The 20976-nt window shown below is 48.3% G+C and overlaps 2 protein-coding genes across 3 annotated transcripts in view; one reads left to right on the top strand and one right to left on the bottom strand.

Annotated features, from left to right (window-relative positions):
• Positions 1-9653, top strand: part of LOC135808966 (uncharacterized) — a 19255-nt gene extending 9602 nt beyond the window's left edge. The window contains exons 7-17 of the mRNA XM_065322216.1: positions 3244-3462; positions 3630-3811; positions 4075-4311; positions 4711-4985; positions 5365-5646; positions 5921-6053; positions 7042-7192; positions 7462-7644; positions 8018-8125; positions 8336-8585; positions 8866-9653. Of these exons, the coding sequence (XP_065178288.1) occupies positions 3244-3462; positions 3630-3811; positions 4075-4311; positions 4711-4985; positions 5365-5646; positions 5921-6053; positions 7042-7192; positions 7462-7644; positions 8018-8125; positions 8336-8585; positions 8866-9170 (2325 nt within the window). The 3' untranslated portion in view covers positions 9171-9653. The remainder of the gene's footprint in view (positions 1-3243; positions 3463-3629; positions 3812-4074; positions 4312-4710; positions 4986-5364; positions 5647-5920; positions 6054-7041; positions 7193-7461; positions 7645-8017; positions 8126-8335; positions 8586-8865) is intronic.
• On the bottom strand, positions 9568-20976 carry LOC135808968 (uncharacterized). 2 transcript variants are annotated; one of them, XM_065322220.1, is made up of 14 exons: positions 20836-20976; positions 20713-20746; positions 20049-20554; positions 17891-17931; positions 16903-16926; positions 16371-16397; positions 15285-15396; positions 14360-14481; positions 13882-14046; positions 13575-13595; positions 12946-13057; positions 12343-12464; positions 11140-11305; positions 9568-10300 (listed from the first exon to the last, which is right to left on the bottom strand). In XM_065322220.1, coding segments are annotated over exons 3-14 (1371 nt in total). In that variant the 5' UTR covers positions 20506-20554; positions 20713-20746; positions 20836-20976; the 3' UTR covers positions 9568-10298. The 2 variants fall into 2 exon arrangements, with proteins under 2 accessions (XP_065178292.1, XP_065178290.1); XM_065322218.1 differs by having other exon boundaries at positions 20713-20944.

Genomic DNA, 20976 nt, shown 5'->3' with positions numbered 1-20976 from the left:
CATTGGGAAATTCCCAGGCAAGTACCACATCACGGTGGACCCCAACGTCGTCCCGGTTGTACACCCTCCACGCCACCTCCACGCCATCGCACTGAGAGACGAGATCAAGACGGAGCTGGAGGACATGATCCAGAACGGCATCATCACCAAGATCCAGGAAGGCGAACCAACAGCATGGGTGAACAGCCTCGTGTTCCGCCTCAAAGACAATGGCAAGCTACGCCTGTGCCTAGACCCCAAGGACCTCAATCACGCCATCCTGCGAGAGCACCACGTGGTCTCCACCATTGAGGAGATCACCCCGAAGTTGAGAGGTGCCAAAGTGTTCTCGATCGTCGACGTCAAATGTGGGTACTGGAATGTGGAGCTCGACGACGAATCCAGTTACCTCACCACCTTCAACACACCATTCGGGCGCTACAGATTCCTTCGCATGCCATTCGGCCTCAAGATGTCGCAAGATGTCTTCCAAGCAAGGATCGACCAGACGTTCGAAGGGTGCTCAGGCGTCACCGGCATCGCAGACGACATCGTCACATACGGGACGTCAGACGAGGACCATGATCTCAACATGCACCAGATGATGGTTCGCTGCGAACAATCTGGTCTCAAGTTGAACCCAGACAAATGCCGCATCAAAGAGGACAAGATCAAGTTCTTCGGCATCATCTGCAGCGCTGACGGAATACAGCCCGACCCGAAGAAGGTCTCAGCGCTGAAGCAGATGGAGCACCCCGAGAACGAGGACGAGCTCCAGACGTTCCTCGGGCTAGTCACGTACATGAGCCCGTTCATACCGAATGCCAGCACACTGACCGCGCACCTGCGTGAGCTGACCAAGCCAGATACACCGTTCGCCTGGACAGACAGCCACCAGCGCACCTTCGACAAGGTCAAGGCCGCCATTTCGACAGAAGTAACGCTCAGTTACTTTGACCCAGGCAAGGCAACGACACTACAAGTCGACGCTTCCATGAAAGGTCTCGGCGCCACTCTGCTGCAGGACGACAAGCCTGTTGCATTCGCCAGCAAGAAGCTTACCGAGACGGAGTCTCGCTACGCCAATATTGAGCGTGAGCTCTTAGCTGTCGTATACGGGTGTGAAAGATTTCACACCTACCTATTCGGTCAGTCATTCACAGTAGAATCCGACCACAAGCCGCTGGAGTCAATCAAGCTCAAGCACCTCCGCGCAGCCCCGCCGCGTCTACAGCGCATGCTGCTGAAGCTGCAGCCGTACGACATGACCATCAAGTACCGCCCCGGAAAGGACATTCCGATCGCAGACGCGCTATCCCGACTGTCGCCAGAGGAAACAGAGCCAATTGAGGACCTCGACGTCAGTGTACACGCCGTGTTCCCGCAATTCAGCGATGCAGCGATGACGAGGATCCGCGAGGAGTCGGCTAAAGACGCCGAGATGTCAGCACTGAAGGAGATGATCTTCAGTGGCTGGCCATCAGAGAGGAGCGCGGTGCCGGCAATTCTGCTCCCGTACTGGAATTTCCGCGACGAGATGAGCACCGAGGACGGTCTCATCCTGAAGAGCAGTCGCGTCCTGATTCCCCCGCCAATGAGGGGGGAAATCCTCAGCAAGCTGCACGCCAGCCACCAAGGCATAGAGAAGACCAAGCTGCGAGCCAGAACGTCCGTCTTCTGGAAGGACATCAACAAGGATATCGAAGCAACTGTCTCATCTTGCACGACGTGCCAGCGCCACCAGAGCAGTCAAGCCAAGGAACCACTGACGCAGCCCGATATTCCGCCAAGGGCATGGCACACCTTAGGCACGGACCTGTTCTACCTCGGCGGGTCAGAATACCTCATTGCCGCCGACTACTACTCCAAGTACTTTATCACCCGGAAGCTGCCTGCCGGACAAGCGACCAGCAGGGCCATCATCCAGCACCTCAAGGAGATTTTCGGTGAGCACGGCATCCCAGCCGTGCTGAAGTCGGACAACGGGCCGCAATACAGCAGCCATCTGTTCGCGGAGTTTGCTGCCGAATATGGATTCCGCCACAGTACGTCGTCGCCACATCACCCGCAGAGTAACGGGTTTATCGAATCGCAAGTCAAGATCGCTAAGAGAGCTCTCGAGAAGGCAAGGGAGAGCGGGACCGACCCGCACTTAGCACTGCTGTGCATTCGCGCCACCCCAGTGTGCCAGGGCTTACCGTCGCCGGCCGAGATGCTGTTCGGTCGTCAGGTACAGGACAACCTGCCTCGCAAACACCAGCGCGACACTCGGGACGAGGCCATCCGACAGAAGCTCGAGGAACGGCAGGACCAGCAGAAAGTACACCATGACCAGCGAGCGCAGTCTCTCCGCCCCCTAGTTCCTGGTCAGCACGTCGGCATCCGCAGCCCGACCACGCACCTGTGGGAACCTGGTATCGTAACCCAGCCTGTCAACGGGCCACGGTCATACATGGTGCAGCCTGACCATGGGACAGAAGTGCGGCGCAACCGTACCCACCTCAGAGAGAGGCGGGTCCACTTCCCGCCGGATGCCAGTCTCGCAGGCCCTCAGCCGCCGAGTGACGTGCCGTCGCCGTGGAGCGACGTTAGCCAGTCTCAGCCGCCGTCACCGTGTGACGTCAGCCAGCCTGCTGAACCTGCCACCCAGCTGTATCGAACACGGTCTGGCCGCGCAGTCGCACCCAGGTCAATCCTGGATGTGTAGGGCCAGAGAGGCCTCATGGACCTGTTCGCTTATGTCACAGTAGCTGAGGTGCCATTGTTATATTGTACATAGAGCTATTGTTGGATACTATGTCTCTGTATTGTTAGCACGCCGTCGTGTGCCATTCATGATTGTTACCTTGTACATAGAGCTATTGTTGGATGTTATGTTCTATATTGTGAACACGCCGTCATATACGTACGGTATGTTATGTAGGTTGTTAAACTCCTTTATGACGAAGGGGATGTTGTATTATGATGTAATGCATTACGTAGCCATGCAAGAGCATGCGCGAGATACGCATCTCGCAGCTGCCTACTTTCATGCAGGATCCTTTAGATGTCGCGTCCTTATGATTTGCCTACAATGGCCAAGTGAGAATATAATCCTATCGTAAACAACTAACTTGTTTACCCCGAAACAGAGATATGCCAAGTTACCAGAACTCTCCTGAGACAACCCGGCGTATGTTGCACATGTACTATGTTTACCTACATGCCTTGCCTAACACCATATTTTGTCGTATGTTTGTCGTGCATGGTTCTTGGCATGCACAGGTATTGATGGAGCCGCTCAGTGTTGTCAACACAGTCTACATGTACTGGCCTCTACCTAGCTTGGACTCAAAGCAGCGAGAACGTCCAATCTACTACATTGCATGGCTGCTGGGACACGAAGGGCGAGGTTCAGTGCTTAGTGAGCTGAAGAGTCGCCAGTGGGCAACATCTGTCCTTGCCGGGCCTGGCTTGCAGACAACTAGTCATTGGCTGATGCAAGTAAGTACTGTACTGCATGCTGCTGTATTCAAGTACATGTACTGCAGGGCACCAGTATATTTTGTATTTAAACACATGGTTGGTATAAATTTAATGTATGGCTTCATCTTACTTAGAGTTTCTCTCTCCCTCTCCCTCTCTCATGTATCTTTCCGCGGTCTGTTCAGGTCAGCCTCACTCTAACAGATTCTGGACTAGCCAATCTTGATGAGGTCCTGTCCCTAGTCTTCCAATACATCCGTCTCATTGAAGACAGAGGTGTTGAGAGCTGGATATACGAGGAACAACAGCGCCTGACACTCCTCAACTACCTGTACCAGCCCAAAGCCAGACCTGATCTCTTCGTCAAGTAAGGAAGGTCTTTACTTGCGAATCATGTGTAGAATAACCTGCCGGATGCTTCAGGTCACTGATAACAATTACAACCCTATCCTGGCGTGCTGTGTGAAAGCTCAGTACACCCTCTCTACTGTAGGTTCTTCCACATCGTTTATTTGCATATTTCTTTCGGCATTGGCATTCTGTGCCACTGTAATCTGGTGTATGCCGTGTGGTGAGCGACATATCATTGTATTGTAAAAATCAATTGACCGTGTGTATGTTTTCCTCCAGGACGATATCTCGCAACATGCAGGTGCTGTCGGACCCAAAGGACTTCCGCCTGCCACCGACACGTAACAAGTTCGACCCGAAGCTGATCCGTAGCATTCTGACACTCCTGACACCACAGCGACTGCTGTTGTTTGTCTCAAGTCCCCACTACTGGCAGCAGCCAAAGGAGCCCATGCCGAATCCTCTCAACATAGCCAAACCAACACTGGACCAAGTCGAGAAGTGGTATAAGACGAAGTAAGCACGATACCAAGATCTCAACTGTCTTTTCTGCACTTAGCAGCCAGCAGTTGGAATCTCTCTCTCTCTCTCTCTCTCTCTCTCTCTCTCTCTCTCTCTCTCTCTCTCTCTCTCTCTCTCTCTCTCTCTCTCTCTTTCCCACTCTGTGATTGCTAGCATTTCTCAGTATGCAGGCCACTGCCATAGGCTGGTGGATGTGTAAGAGTGGAAAATACGAGCATTGATGCTGTTAGTCTTGGACGGAAGTGTAACGTTTTTTAATGTATTCTATAAACCAATGGGATGGAGTGACTCCATCCCACTCCAGGGGCGACTCCAGGGGTAGTGATTGAAAAAGCTGGACTATTTACTGAGTATTTTACTCCCTTGTTTCTGTTCTGTGTTTCTCTTTGGCAGATTCCGAAAGGACAAGCTATCAGCTGAGCTAGTATCTAAGCTACAAACAGCTGCAGTATCCGCAACCCTGGGCATTCCTGCCAAAAATCCATTCGTCCCAGGCAAACTACGTGTATTGGATCACCCGGAGTGCACACCCATCGACTCCTATTCTTTCATGTCACTGGTGGTGCAGAAGCAGCTGAGGCGACGAGAGACAGGCAACTGTAGGCGCAGTGTTGGGAATTGTGGAGAGTGTACATTTAGATACCCTGAACGTCTCCTAAGCAATGGTGGTGAGTGACGCAAAGCAGCAGTTAGTTGTAAGGAGCAAAGCCGCTCCCTGGTAGAAATTTGTAGAGCACTTGGCTATGCAAGAATAGCACTGTGTGTGTGTGTATGTGTGTGTGTATGTGTGTGCGAACGCACGCACGCACACATGGCTGTACATTCATGTGTGCATGTTGTGCGGTCCAGTGCATTACAGGGTTCAGCACACATAGGTAAAATTGAGCGGCGATGTATTGGGATTAGCATGCAGAGTAGAGAGCATTATCTGCAAGGTTGACACTGAAGTTCTTCTCTTCAGGAATGCTTGCTAGTTGCTAATGGATGCATGACATTTTCCGTGTACAGTAGAGAATTAGACTGCCTGTCACATTTGACATGCTGCAGGGTTCAGCCTGTGGTGGAAGCGGGAAATGAACTTCCGCACTCCAAAGCTATACGTGGACGTTTTACTTGGTCATCCACGACTCTCTGGTAACGTGAATGAGGCTGCATCTGCACTGCTATTCCGCCATCTTCTCCTGTCCTATCTGAACGACAAGATCTATCCGGCCAAACTGGCCGGCTTCAGCGTGCAAGTGACCACGTCGGTGGCGGGCGTACAGTTCTTGTTCTTTGGCTACAGTGATGACACGGCGTATAAGAAATTCATCTCAACTGTGTTCAGTGGTAAGTCGTTATTTTCCCACGTGCATTCGCTGTGTACCAGACCAGCAACTGGTATTATATGGACGTATGATAACGTTAGACTGAAGAAAGGCAAGCATGATGTATGTGTGGAGCTCAGTCTTATATCGGTTATAGCTTGTGGAGTACACTGAATAACCCCTAATATACCCCCTTCTCCAATACACAATACTGAACTATACATTGTATTGAAACTAATGGAGAAAGTCACCATGCCTGCATGTGCTGCTGTGTTATGCACTCTGGGTGTTGACAGGACTTGTCGGCTACGAGACTCACACCATGAATGCAACCTGGTTTGCCAGTAGTCAGCGGCGTACTGCCGAAGGTGTGTCGGGATTCGGTGCTACAGCACAGGTGTTCAAGCACGTCCGAACAGTGTATGAAAAGTAAGTGCATGTATAAGTAAATGTAGGGGTACGGACTCAGGGGTGGTGGTGGTGGTGTGGTGGTGGTGGTGGTGTGGTGGTGGTGTGGTGGTGGTGGTGGTGTGGTGGTGGTGGTGGTGGTGGTGGTGGTGGTGGTGGTGGTGGTGGTGGTGTGGTGGTGGTGGTGTGGTGGTGGTGGTGTGGTGGTGGTGGTGGTGGTGGTGGTGGTGTGGTGGTGGTGTGGTGGTTGTAATGGTGTGCTGGAAGCAACACTGGACCAGTGCATTTTTTATATATTTTTTTATTGGGAACACAGCCCTACAAAGAGACATGCGGAGACAAACACAAAACAAGACACAGGGGATGTAGGGACGAACACAGGGGATGTAGGGACGACATGTGTGAATGACTCGGGACGGAGAATGTCTTAAAGAAAATTGTCAGTGCATGACACACATTCTGATTGCTAAGGCTTAGTTCTATCTCTTGCTTTTCAGTTTCCAGGCTTGAAAACCTGCCTGCATGCAGCTACAGTGCTGGTAACTTAAATCCGACCCCCCTAGCGTCTCGTACGAATCGCTAACGCGGCTAGCGCACCGCTAGGGGGGGGGGGGTCGGATTTCAGTTGCCAGCACTGTAGTTCCTAGAGCATGGTACATTCAATGTCGAACATGTACGTGCACCACATAACCTGCACCAACAGTACAGGATTGATGTAATGTGAGAGAATGACAGAAAAGGAGTATTTTATCCATTCAATTTAGTTTGGATCAGCGAGAGCTTGGAATCCCCAGCACACACGCTAGAATAGCCTTGCACCTACTAGTCACAGTGGTGGTATTCCACTTACACAGTAGATGGCCAGATGGACGTTTGAATGTGGATATTTAGAACTAGCTGAGCGTATGGCCATCATGTGACCCAGTCACAGTGAGCAGCTCTAATGCCAGGACTGGTTGCCGCCCCTGTGCTGCTGTCTCTCTGTACCGTTGCTATTTCCACTGCACAGTCGCATAATGCAGAAGATCTTCTACGATCGGCAGAAGCTGGCTGATGCAGTGGGCAAGCTCACGCCCGAAGGCGTCCGCAGTCACATCAGCAAGGTGTTGAAGCACCTCTTTGTGTCCGTGCTGGTGTACGGAAATGCCAACCAACATGAGGTGAGCGAAACAAAAATATCAAAGTCCATACATGCATTGCTACAGTTCATATCTCTGCCATTAGCCAGAAACTATATTCACTTTAAAAAAAAGAATCACTTTCCAAACTATTTAGTACAAAGCCACTCTTGAAATGAATAATATCCACACTGACCTCAACATTGGGTCGGATTTGACTAAGGGGTCAACACTATCTTCCCCTCTCACTGAGTGAAAGTGAGCTCCATCACTGACACCATTCTGTACCCTTTTCCGGCGTGCATGCGCAGGCACAAGTGTATGGCAAGCACGTCGTCCAGCAGCTACAAGCACAGGGTCTGCAGAAGCTGCTGCCACGTAAGGACACCCTGTACCAGCAGCGTCTTCACCTGTCACCGGGCAGCTATGTTGGATTCAGAGTGCAAGGTCCCAACCCGAGCGATGTCAACTCGGGTGTAAACGTCATGTATCAGGTGTGTTGCCGGCACTTTAATTATTCTACTGCACTGCACACTGTACTGTCCTGGTGCTAAGCTGGAGATGTATGGTGTGTGTGTGTGTGTGTGTGTGTGTGCGTGCGCGCATGTGTGTGTGTGTGTGTGTGTGTGCATGTTACATAACTGTACACACACACACACTGTGGCGATAATGAACTTTTGTAATTGGCTCGGTTTTCTCCTTTCTGATTATAGTGGAATGCACGTGGTAGTGTTGTTCATGTTGTCTGCATGTGTGGTCGTACCAGTACGACTGTGACCCGAAGATAGTCAAAGCAGAGAGTTACTGGGCGTGTGTAAGATTGGCGGCGACTATAATTATTGTTTTGTGTTTCTATTGTTGCCGCAGATCGGCCCAGCATGTGGCAGCAGTGGTGATTGTGAGAAGGAGAAGCACTGTCAAGACAAGGACATCAAAAACTTCATCTTGTCACGCGCGTTGGCTTACTACATGAAGGTCAGCTATGCAGTCACTCACATTTCTCTGTGCTCCGATACAATATCACAGTTTCCTCTTTACAGACTAAACACTACCAGGTCAACATTAGTTTCTTAGATAACGTTACCAAGACGACTGCAGCGTATGTCCAGGCACCGTCCAGTTACTGTCTTATTGATGGCTGCCACAACTTACTGTTGATTCTTTCCCTCGCGTTCTTCTCCACAGGCGGCTTGTTTTGAGCAGCTGCGTACTAAGGAACAGTTGGGTTACATTGTCTTCTGTTACCCGTACGAGAGCAATGGCGTGGCGTCGGTTCACTTCATTATCCAGAGTGCCCAGTATGATCCGCAGTTTCTACTCCAGCGAGTGGAAGCGTTTGTCTCTGGCTTCACCAAGACGCTGATGAACAAGATCAGCAGCCGGGTACAGTGGCATCATGGTATTCGTCTCGGCACGGCAGTGGCAATCTCAAATGGTTAGTTGTTTGCTGTCAGGTCATGTTTGTTTAGTGGCATACCCCCATCATCCTCATGTTGCCTGATGATTGCGTAATACATGAAACTCAGAGTAGTGACAACCTAGCCTTGCTTGCCCTTGTTGTTGTTCTGTGTTTAGTGGCATGCCTAAAACGGTTATTCTGTGTTTAGTGACATGCCTAAAACTGTTGTGCTGTTGCTTTCCGTGCTGAAAATGACCCAGCGCTCATTCTTTCATTTGTCTCTGTGATTCTTGCAATTGAACAACTGCTCCTGCAGGGCGAAATATGAAGTTCCGCAGCAAGATGTACTGGCGGAAGATCGTCGAAGGCAGCTGCAAGTTTGACCGCCGCCAGTTGGCCTTCCGTGCCATGCATGAGCTGCTGCATAACCCACGCCGAATGCTGGACTTCTACGAAAAGTTCTTCCTGAGCCGGAGTTCGAGACGCCTTCTGGCTGTGCAGTTGTATGGCAAGGGGAAGCCAGTGTCCACTGTTGCGGCTCCTGGTCAGACAGTTGTCACGGAGGATACAGTGGAAGCGTTCAAGTCACAATCCTCATTCTACGCGCCGGGAACGAACTGAAAATCTCATTTCAGCATTTCACATCCGTGTTGGACATGTGCACCTAGCATGGCATCTAGCTGCGTGCATTGCACTGACCACAGCATGCATGAGCATGCACCAGGCAGAACAAAGAAAAGCAATGTCCGAGTTGGGTTACAAAAGGACTTACACTTGCTACACAGATTCATACATTTTACTCTATCACAGCATTAGCTATCCATTCGATAATTTCCGTTTTGCCACACACATTCAATCCGTACACGATTGCTATTATTATTATTTAATACATCAGATGGAACAGACCATTATCTCCCCTCCCTGTACAAATTTCTCTACCACTATTTTTCCATCCATTATTATATCTGTGAATTCCATCCAGAAGTGTCCTGTACTATTTTGTTGGGTACTTTTGGCATCGAATGAAGAAAGGTGTATTCTGTTTCATTTCAATTCCCAGACATAAACCTAAAAATATCAATATAATATCTTCTGACACCATAACCTATGGATGTGCTGGAAAATGGTGTGGCAAAAAAAGTGAAAAAACATGGCCAGAATTCATTGGGAATACATGTAAATAGGTTTGGGCAGGTCAGGGTGCCATACACAGCTAGATATTTGAGCATGTGAGCCAGAATAGACAAAGAGGATTAGAAAAGGGCTTTGAAGGTCAGGAAGTATAAAAAGTCATGGTACAATGTCATGACATTATAAGCCAGCTTCCGGCACGTGGAAAACTACTCGAATATTTTAAAAAGAAGAAGAATGGTCGGCAATAGTTGAAACGGGAAAACTGGAAAAGGCACGTGATGTACCATTGACACATGGACAACTATGTGAAACTTTTACACAAGACTAAAGACTAAGACACATAAATTATGTAATTTTTATTGAAAATGAGTGTGAAGGTCCCCGTGTGCCATCTGGATATACTCCAAATACTCTGATGCAAGATGAACATGGCAAGTAAGTTCTTGGATTGGTCTTACATCGGTGCGAAGAAGAATTTCTCTGAATAGTCGTAAGCGGTGTTCTTTGCAACATTAGGCCCGCTAAGACGCCAGGAGAGTTCTCCCCAGGTCTTTGCACAGCCACTGCACGTGGTCTAGACAGGATTGCCTCATGGCTAGATGATACTTTAGTTCCTCCTGTTGTTGCATGCCCATGGAAACACAGAAAAAGCAGCAGCAGCACTCTTAGGACTCACTGAGCACACTGCATTGCCCTCAGACCTAATAGCACTGTGGTGGTGTTCTGCATTGCCCTCAGACCTAATAGCACTGTGGTGGTGTTCTGCATTGCCCTCAGACCTAATAGCACTGTGGTGGTGTTCTGCATTGCCCTCAGACCTAATAGCACTGTGGTGGTGTTCTCGTACGAATAAGCGGCAGCTTGGCCCCTGCTTTTGGTCGTACACGGCACATTTCTGGCAATGGAAACAAGGAGTGCGCTTCCCATGCTATCGCAAAGTAGGATCACATGTGTGTGGCAGAATAATCTGAAGTCCTTCTCGCTTCCCTCGTCACCAAGTCACCAAGGTCATCACAAGCCAACGCTTGAGTGACACTACCATGATTACCAATGATACTCAGTGAAGCAGAATGATATTGTCCACATGGAGTTCGTCATTAATTTTTATGTACAGTGCAGCTCCGAGAAATCCGATCAAGCGAGTCAACGCCACGCCGGGCGCTGTGCAGCACTAGACCTGCAAACACCGGGATGATGAACTGGTGCAGGGTGTCAACTTGACTCACAAGATCAGACTTCAGTAAGCAGCACTGTACATGCATCCCGAGTTCCTATAATAACCGGTGACTCAACAAACAACGAAATCAAAGTCACCACTTTTTCCAACAAGCTCACATTGCGCACTGTCTGGTCAGTTGAACCATCTTCGCACATGATTTCGTATGCGAGAAAAAGGAACTGGTGGTGGCAAGAATATCAAGATGGACTGCTCATTGTATGGTCATTGTGTACTTACATGCTTTTCTCATAGAAAACTGGCCGTGTGGTCCCATGCCGGTGTTATTCGCTGGTTTAGGCTGTCCAGTGGGCAGTATGCCAACATGCTGGCCAGGAGCACAGACCGACTCCAGACTGACATTGCCATCAGCGTGTGGCTTCACGCGGAGCAGAGACGTTGCCGTCTACATGTGCAATACCCATACAAATAGAACACAGACAGGACTGTAGTGAGTCAGTACCAACTGGTTGTATGGCATACAGAGAACGACCATGCTAGCTGTGACTGGCATTGAGCTTCCTTCCATGCTGTCTACACACCACTGGGTGGCAGTGCGTGCTAGCATAGGGTATACAATGTACTACAGTATGAATGCATACCGCCGGTACGTCGCAGCCCCAGGTCCAAACACAAGTCGCTTACATCTACACCACTGTGGGTCACTCCTGCTTTATCAATCGTTTGCCATTCGGTCTGTTCTTTAATAACAGAATAATATACTGGTAACGATCACAAGCTACACTTAGAGTGAGTTGTGGCAGCTGGAGAGAGTGCTCGCTGCACCCAAGTGTGCAGAGCCTTATGCAGTACCCGTACTTCAAGAACAGAGAAGAGAAATTAAACTAAAGTAGTGCTGTGACTCGGGGTTTGATTTATCTGACCACGAGCTACTTTTAAAAGTAGAACACGTCTATTCACGCCAGAACATCCTCAACATCCTCAGCCTCCTACTCCAACAAGCTTGATGGTGATGCAAGGTAGTGGAGCAGAGTTACACTCTCAGATTATTCTCGCCTGCTTGTGCTCATTCTAGCACTCACAGGATCAGATTTGTATGTAAACCAGTGTCTCTGGCCTTGCGAGCTCCCTATCTAGTAATAGAGTACAGTGCCAGGTTCTACATACATGTAGAAGTAAGTTATATTGCCGTTACTCCATACCCATACAAGTGCCATTATACCAAATTGATTGCCAAAATCTCTTTTTTGTAGTACAATGGAGAGGAATGTGAAGGAGGTGATGCATTGCAAGTAGATCAAAATATCCATGAGACGTCACATCAGAGCATGTAAGAAAGCTAGGAGCCGCCTAGAATATCCCTGGACACCATTCCATCATGTGACCCCCTAGTTCATGCCCAAGAGGGGTGTAGCGCCACAGCAAACCTCTTGAAGACCAAGAGGGTGTATTGCATCATTTTGTATATACATGGCAGCTTACCGCTCCATTGGAAGAAACAAGCTGGGCATTGATGATGTTGATGTAGAAGCACGGATTGTTTGCACTACGGAGACGAATAGTGTCATATGTCTGACCAGCTGGCTTCTCCACAAAGAAAGTAGCTGTACAAAAGCAATAAAAGAAAGGACTCGCTGCTTAAATTAAAAAAATTGGAGCAAACCCATTCTTGATTTTTTGACAAAGCATGGATCCCGGGCCGGCACTAGCGATCACCTACGTTCACACAAGCATGAATACCATCACAGGCATTCATGATTCACAAGCCATGTTTGTTCAAGAGTGTCCAAATCTCACGGCACCCACCATTGCTGATCTTCTGAGCAGATTTAGTCTGCATTGCACAGCCACCGGTTCACATTTCTGGATGCCATCGTGAAAGGCCAGCAGAGGTACACGCACACACTCCCTGCCATGCCCAGAATGTGTACCCGTGATATGCAGGCCAAACCATAACTGTGTGATTTCGGACCCAGAGTATGGCAGTTGTCATGCTAAAATACAATAAGACAATATCACATTTACGTGCGTCAGACATCACAAACTCAAAGCCATTGCGAATATTAGAAGAAAAGACAGACTCACCAAATGCGCCGAAGCCGCCCTGACCGTTGATAGTTCCGTTGCCAAGAATGCGCAGTGATTTATTGGTTGCCACGGACACTAAATGAATCTTGGACTCGGGCTGGAGTAGAGCCTGAAAGAAAACACGAAGGCAGAGAATGTGCAATTCTGAACTGAGGGGTCGGACATACAATACTTATGCCAGTGTTGTGTTCAATTACACATCCCTTGAGTTATTGCTGTAGGTACACTTGAGGCACACAATGCCTAGTGCTAATGAGTGCATACCAGTCAGTACCAGACTACATTTACCACAGCCGCAGTAATGGGTGACTGGCCCGAAACGTCACAATTTTACAGGACTCCATAAACAAACACTTTATAAAAAGTAACTGAGCGCTTTGACTGAGAATTCGAGTATCAACTGGATAGAGTGATTGTCAGTTGAAAAGCCACCTGTTCTTTACCATGCAGTTGCGTGGAATCTATAAACTTTTTCAAAGTGCAGTAATGCTGAGTCATTGCTGACGTAGCTACTCAGTGAGTGAAAGTACAAGCATAGTTTCGAGTGCCGAGTTGAGAAGAAGAAGAATGGGAACACAGATTGGATTGAGCATAATTTCATTAATTTCACCTTCTTTTACACTCACCATGGCCTGGGATGGGTCCGCCTAAGGGAGAAACGCAAAGAACACACACACACGCACACACACAGAGGTTTGGTACAGCACAACATATTCACGACACAGCAGGTGGACATGAACTATTACTCCTGGCATGACCATGTTAAATGTGCCGATTCAGAATGACGCTGACACCATAACAAGGTATTCCCAAACATGTCCTGGCACGAGCCACACATGTTCCAAATTTAATTTACCATACATTTCATACGCCTACTGGTTAGGCAGCTGCCTAATTTGAGGTGCAGAATTCCAAGGGATGCTCGTATCTTACCGCAGTAACGACAGTAAACTGTCCGTGTGGACCTCGTCCGGTTGCCTTGGCTGGCTTCACACTACCAGAGGGGAGAATACCGACGTGCTGGCCTGGGCACACGCACGACTCGAGGCAAATACTATCACCTTTGTTAGGCTTCACACGCAGTAGAGATGTCTCCGTCTGGACATGCAGAGTGGAGAAGAAAGAAAACGTCAGAAGAGGGGGAACGGTTCCAAAGAAAAAAGGAATGCCATTGGCATGCTCACATACCAGCTAACAATACGGTGAAGATAGAAAATCCGGAAGCTGTACTTAAAAGTGCATGTACTTGCCCATGCTAGAATGAGACTATGTGCAGAGGAGGAACTCAAACCAATGTATTACTCGTAATAAGTAGATGTACGCAAAAATGCACGCACCCCCCCCCCCCCCCCCCCCCCACACACACACACCACACGTACATGGCCAACAAGAATGTTGAGAAGGAACTTACTGCCCCATTCGATGCTACCAGCTGACTCTGGATAATATTCAAGTAGTATTGTGGATTGTTGGCATTGCGCAGTCGGATCACATCCTGTGGCTTTCCAGAAACCTTCTCCACAAAGAACGTAGCTGGTGGCAACAGTAGGTAGAGAAAAGGGCAACAACAGCAACATACCATAGAATCTTTCGTATCCGAGAACCTCGTGACCAAATGGTGAATGCATCACAGACCTGCCCGTAACTTGAAAACATACCAAAAGCAAGGTACACGTGATTTGCTATGTGCCTGGACACAGGAGGTCCACTGGCTCTATTGCACATGTCCCAGTAACCTACGTGCACATGTACATGTTAGTGGTCCTTACAACTCCCCGTATGCGTACTGCAACAGCGGTGTGTCCTTCAAATCACGATGAAGTTCGTCATATGTATCATCATGAATAGTGGTGGTCTGTAGGATGTAGTCCCTGAACTCAACACATGTACACTCTACATGTGTAGTGAGACCTCAGTATATCGTACCTTCAAGGGATGTAAACATCTGTACTTTATAGCTGACATACTGTAGCCGAGGTCAAATGGCTGGCATAGTATACAGCAGGGCCGGCAAAAACAGTACAGTAAAACCTAACTGGACGGCGGCCTTGGTGCAGCAGAAACTGTCCTGATATGACAGGATTCCGGTGGATCCAGGGGTGAAAATTTGATCCACAGCACGTCGGTGCATGAAAGGATTCCGCTTGGTACAGGGCCTGGCAAACACAGGTTTTACCGTACTTTGTGAGTTCATATAACCCATAGTACACTGTATGTTGCATTCAGGGTACTGTTTCACTGTACTTACTGCTATTTACAAATAAAGCAATGGGACTGAAATTTAATTAGCAACTACTCAATACTACTCATGATAATGTACATGCATGTTAGCTCACCAAAAATGCCGCATCCACCCAATCCATTGACAGTTCCATCTCCAAGGATGCGCAAGTTCTTTCTAGTGGCTATCGAGGTGAGATGAATCTTGGCACCGTGGTACAGTTTGGCCTGGAGAAATAGTGTCAGGAAACACACCATGTGTACAGGAATGCACTTCACGCGATACAAAAAGTAAATGTAACCCATATTCAATTCTGACCGCAGGGCCAAGATGTGTTACAGACCCTGTTCCAATGAGCCCGATATACTGCAAACCCATATTCAATTCTGACCGCAGGGCCAAGAGGTGTTACAAACCCTGTTCCAATGAGCCCGATATACTGCGATATAGTGATGGCGGTGCTCATCTCCTCTCCCCGTCACCTTTGCCTCCCCAACCCTTATAACATCATGCAACTCCCACAGCAGCCACTAAGAATAGAGCAAGGCCCTGTCACAACCACTAAGCCATGGTGTCACTTGCATTGACTATCCGTAGTGGTACGTACACAAAATGAGGGTCCTCTAAATCACATGGCAAGCCCTGTCAATACTAGACACCCAGTTCATAAGCATAGGCCTTGTCGTGATAGCATCTTTGGGGAATCACAGTTTCCAATCATGATAGGTTGGTCGTGTTGTACTAAGTTCCTTTACAGCTACTGTCAGGCAGCTTTGAATGACCAAATTGTCAGTGGGCAAAGAACCAAATTGGCATGCACAGCAGAGTACCAGCAGACATGGAAATCCCACTGTCGCAGCAAACAAGCCTTGATGGTCCTTGTTGTTCTGTTCTGAAATCCCACTTATATAGTACTTGAAGTAATAATTATTTACGCCCCTGGGCCCAGCACAAAAAAGATTTTTTAGGAGCATCCATGAGTCCAGCCTTATCAAGCGACATACTTGTGTTTCCTGAGGGGGAAGTTTGAACATGTACGCTGTTTTTAATCACCAGCATTGTCAAGCAATGGGGGGGGGGGGGGGGGGGGGGAGAGAGCAGGGAATCAGGTCCACAGTGGAGAAGAAGAACAGAGTCCCGCCAAGACTAGGGCACACATACAAAAGAAGTAATGAAAACCATACGCACATCTCACGCTTACCAGTACACCGGTTGGGTCTGCGACCACCTAATAACAAACAAACACATGCACACACACACACACACACACACACGCGCGCGCGCATAGAGGAAAGGTGAGGACATTGCATGACACTTCAACAACCATCACACATATTAAATCTTCAGCAGAAGGAAACCCATCTGCCAACATTGAATATCCACCCAAAAGGAGTCAACTTGCAGACAGTATGCACAGAGTATCTCACAAATCCCTTCCCTAAGTTCTCAAGTTCCGAAACAACTGCCATCTACCTAAAATTTAACACCCTGAACACGAGCATACCCATTCACCGTGTACAGACGAGAGACGAGTACAAACCAGGTTTTGGCACGGCTCTCCCCCCTGTACATGTGTACTTTCTGAGTTTCTAGTAAGCAGCCAAGATCAGACAATTATGCGAGCCTGACAAACTGGCCAACAGCGCAACAATCATGTTGATCTTATGATACACTACAAGGGGAAAGGACAACTGCAAAAGACAGATCGTAGGACATAAATAAGAACAACTTACTGGCTGACCTGGAGAGGGAAATTGCTGCAAGAAAGAGCACATAGAAAAATCATTACTGTGTGCACAAATATACCTATATATGCGTACTCTCACGCACACGCGTGCACAGATATACGGATGCAAGTGCACACACACAGTGTGACAATAATAGAGGCAACAGTTGTATCACATACGACGAAACATTCCCAGGTTGAAAACTGTGAACACTATGGCACCCGGATACACAGATAGTACCACTTTTTGTCCCGGATGGTCCACACAGAGCGCATGTAGAGCACTAAAACTTGCCCTGTTGTCCGAAAAATCCGTACCCCTCCTCACTGCCCTGTGACACCCCTGCTGGGTGAATCACACATAACAGTCACTCGTGGCGTTGCTAATGCTAGCATCCACGCAAAACATGTCAGGTACTTTCAGCCATTCAGTTAACTTTCAACCAGCATGGCCCAGGTGGAAAATACCATAGCAACTGTGGAGAGCTGAACTACCACTTCAACGGAAACTCAAATCCGCTACCTCCAAAATTTGGGGGAGAGTACCATCGTTCCTCTGGTTCCGCTCAGCAGAAAACATCTGTGTTCTGCTGTATATGGACTCGCCACAACCAATTTGTTTGAGCTGCATGCATGCAATAAAATGAGTGGGAGATATTCATAGTTCATGTTGATTTACTGCACCATATGCACCACAGTCTACACTGCACCATATGCACCACAGTCTACACTGCTCTCATAGTTCTGCCAAAAGTAGGAGCTTGCATTGTCTGTATGTGTGACCATACACAGCAGCTTCTGCTGGAGCAGGATCTAGGACAAGCCTGGCTGCAGCAAAACCTAGCCGCCAAAGAGGAATCCCTGTGTATATGTGCCCGGGCTCTGGGGGGATAGGGGCTAACACCTTGGCCAAGCAGAGTTCAGCCAGAGCACAACGTAGCCTATCAAGCGTGGAACGTAAGGCCATTTGCAAAGGAAAGTTTAAAATCATTTACCTGCGTTAGGACGTCGGTGTAAGATGGCGGAGGTGCATCATCTGAAGCGTGCACACACAAATACACTTTATTCCCGTAGCTATGCAGAAGACGTTACTTCAGCAACGTCTGGCGCTAGCAAGGGTCCGCACAGCTTTAATTTGGTGTTTATTTGTTTGTTTGTGGCGGACGGACCTCCGTCTGGTGCTATCCCGTATCTGTCCCGTACCGTACCGTACCATTAAAGACAGCTGGCCACAAACAGCTGGCCACAATATTCAAATAGGGCTTTCAAATGCAAGATCATAACGTGAAGCAACTTGGAAGAATGAGTATGAATGCGAAGTGTATCGGGTAATGCATGTAGGGTGATTGTGCGGGTTCGAATCCAAGGTTATGCCCTGAAAAATTGGAGAATTGAAAAATTTATATAACATCCCTATGCTTTTTTGCCTCGGTCATCAAGGTGGTATACGGTGTCGTATTACCCTCGACCGTACCTGTCCCGTACCATACCGTACCATCAAAGACGGCTGGCCACAAACAGCTGGCCACAATATTCAAATACTGAAATAGGGCTTTTTTTCTTTCTTTTTTTGAACTTTGTTTTACTTCGCAAAATCCAAACGGGAATTTCTTCCCAATGACAAGGTAGCGAAGAGGGCAGAAAAAAAAGAAAGAAGAAAAGTGTGTATGCACTGGAAATGATAGTCAGCTGGAAATCAATTGTACGGATCCATTGTCAAACATGGCATTTGCTACTGTTGCATGTAGTCAACGAGCAATTCAAATGCAAGATCATAACGTGAAGCAACTTGGAAGAATTAGTATGCATGCGAAGTGTATCGGGGGATGCATGCAGCTCAGGGCGATAGTGCGGGTTCGAATCCCAGGTTATGTCTTGAAAAAAATAGGAGAAATGAAAAATTTACGTCCTGACACCTAGCTTCAACACATCTCCGTAGCGCTAACCGACAGCCTTCCAACTTGGAAGGTTCAAGGTTATGGAAAGACCAAAGAGGGGAAGGCAAGCGCAACGAAAACGAGCACAAGCTACAGTCCCAACGGAACAAAGAATGTCGATTGTTACTAGACGATGACGAGACCAGTAGGCGATTTGACAAAGCGGTCTAACTACAATTCGAAGCAGCAAAGCAGCACACCACCCAACTTGGGTGGGTCATAAATATCAAAGATAAGTAAAGAAGGGGGAAGCTTTGCGAGAACGAATTGTACAAGCCGAAAGCCAAACTCCTACAGTACTCCTCATGCATGATATTGTGATGGACTAGTTGACTACAAAACAAGTTGTTTCACACGACGTACATTTCGCCGTATGGTTCGTGACGGCTCATCAGGTGTGCAATTTGAAACTCGGGTATTGAGCCAATAATAAAAGTAGAAAGGAAAAGGACATATGGAAACGAGTTAAGAGCAACTCTCCACCACCGTAACTATGCATGAGGAGTACTGTAGGAGTTTGGCTTTCGGCTTGTACAATTCGTTCTCGCAAAGCTTCCCCCTTCTTTACTTATCTTTGATATTTATGACCCACCCAAGTTGGGTGGTGTGCTGCTTTGCTGCTTCGAATTGTGGTTAGACCGCTTTGTCAAATCGCCTACTGGTCTCGTCATCGTCCAGTAACAATCGACATTCTTTGTTCCGTTGGGACTGTAGCTTGTGCTCGTTTTCGTTGCGCTTGCCTTCCCCTCTTTGGTCTTTCCATAACCTTGAACCTTCCAAGTTGAAAAATTTACAATGCTTTTTTTGCCTAGGTCATCAAGGCAAAAAAGCATAGCGTAGGGCCCTGAGCTTCCAAGCTCTCTCGTTTTATTATTGTGTAAGGCTCCCCCCCCCCCCCCCCCCGCCAGTTATGTAAATCAATTGCATTTCGTAGTCGCTTTAATTTCGTAAATTTTGTAAGGCTCCCCGCCAGTTCTGAAAATAAAACCGCTACACTAAAATGTGCCACACGGTACAGTACTGTATGCATGTATGTAGTAGTATGCAGCCACGATAGACAGCATGTATGTAGTACTAGTAGTATGCAGCCACGATAGACAGCATTTTATGAAAGTTGGATGACTAGTTAGATGGCCACGAAATGTTCTTTTGCTCCATTTACAAATACTATTCGCAATACAAAATAGAATTGGTTTACAGCAGTGGGTTGACTTACGGTGCACTACCGGTTGAGCTGCTGGTGCAGCTGCTGGATATGCAGGCTGGGCACTTGCAGGTGGATATGCGGGTTGAGCCGGCGGGTACCCGGGTTTAGCTTCCTGATACCCAGGTTGAGCCGCCTGATACCCAGGTTGAGCTGGCGGATATCCGGGTTGAGCTGGTGGATATCCGGGTTGAGCAGGATACCCTAGGGTGGGTGCTGCTGCTGTTGCTGCAGGATATGTAGTGCTGACAGGAGGCGCGGCAACCCCAGTGGGATAGCCTACCTGGGCTGGGTAGCCTGCTGCCTGCGGGGGGTACCCGGGCTGGGCAGGATGAGCTGGCGGTCCCGTGTAGCCAGCTGGGGCTCCGGGAGCCGGGTATCCGGGCTGAGGGGCCGGGGCGTAACCGCCTGTACTTGAAACGGGGTACCCAGGTACCGTCGGTGCCTCTGGTGGTGGGTAGTAAGCCATTTCAGTCGATGCACCTACACGTAGATCTACGTACACCAGCGACTAGATTCTTCAACAACATGAACAGCAAAAAAAGAAGCAAAAAATACAAGATTAACAAAAGATGATCCCGGCCGGCCGGTCCGCACGCCCGTGAAGGTTTTGGTTTGTCAGACCATGTACCACTCGACTACATAAATTCAACAATTGCAAGACCACCGAGCGTACCATGTATTCAAAATCCGGGGTAACTATCGATGTGCTGAAACGGCATGTACAGGAAACAACGGTACTCAGGACTGAGGTAACAAGTCACTATTTCCACAAAGTGTGTCAGTGGTATCTACTAACCGATCGTATTATAATGGGATGCACTCACTGCAGTACCTCAAGAAACAAAAACATTCGTGAATATTACTCCCTAGCGATAGCATATCATGAGAAAGATGCCATCAATCCATCAACTTGTAACTGTAACTTCATGTTCATGAC

Source organism: Sycon ciliatum, chromosome 2 (assembly GCF_964019385.1).
Source record: "Sycon ciliatum chromosome 2, ocSycCili1.1, whole genome shotgun sequence".
In the NCBI taxonomy this organism is placed as follows: domain Eukaryota; kingdom Metazoa; phylum Porifera; class Calcarea; order Leucosolenida; family Sycettidae; genus Sycon; species Sycon ciliatum.
The sequence above is the reverse complement of the archived record's forward strand: the minus strand, read 5'-3'. Positions and strand labels throughout refer to the sequence as shown.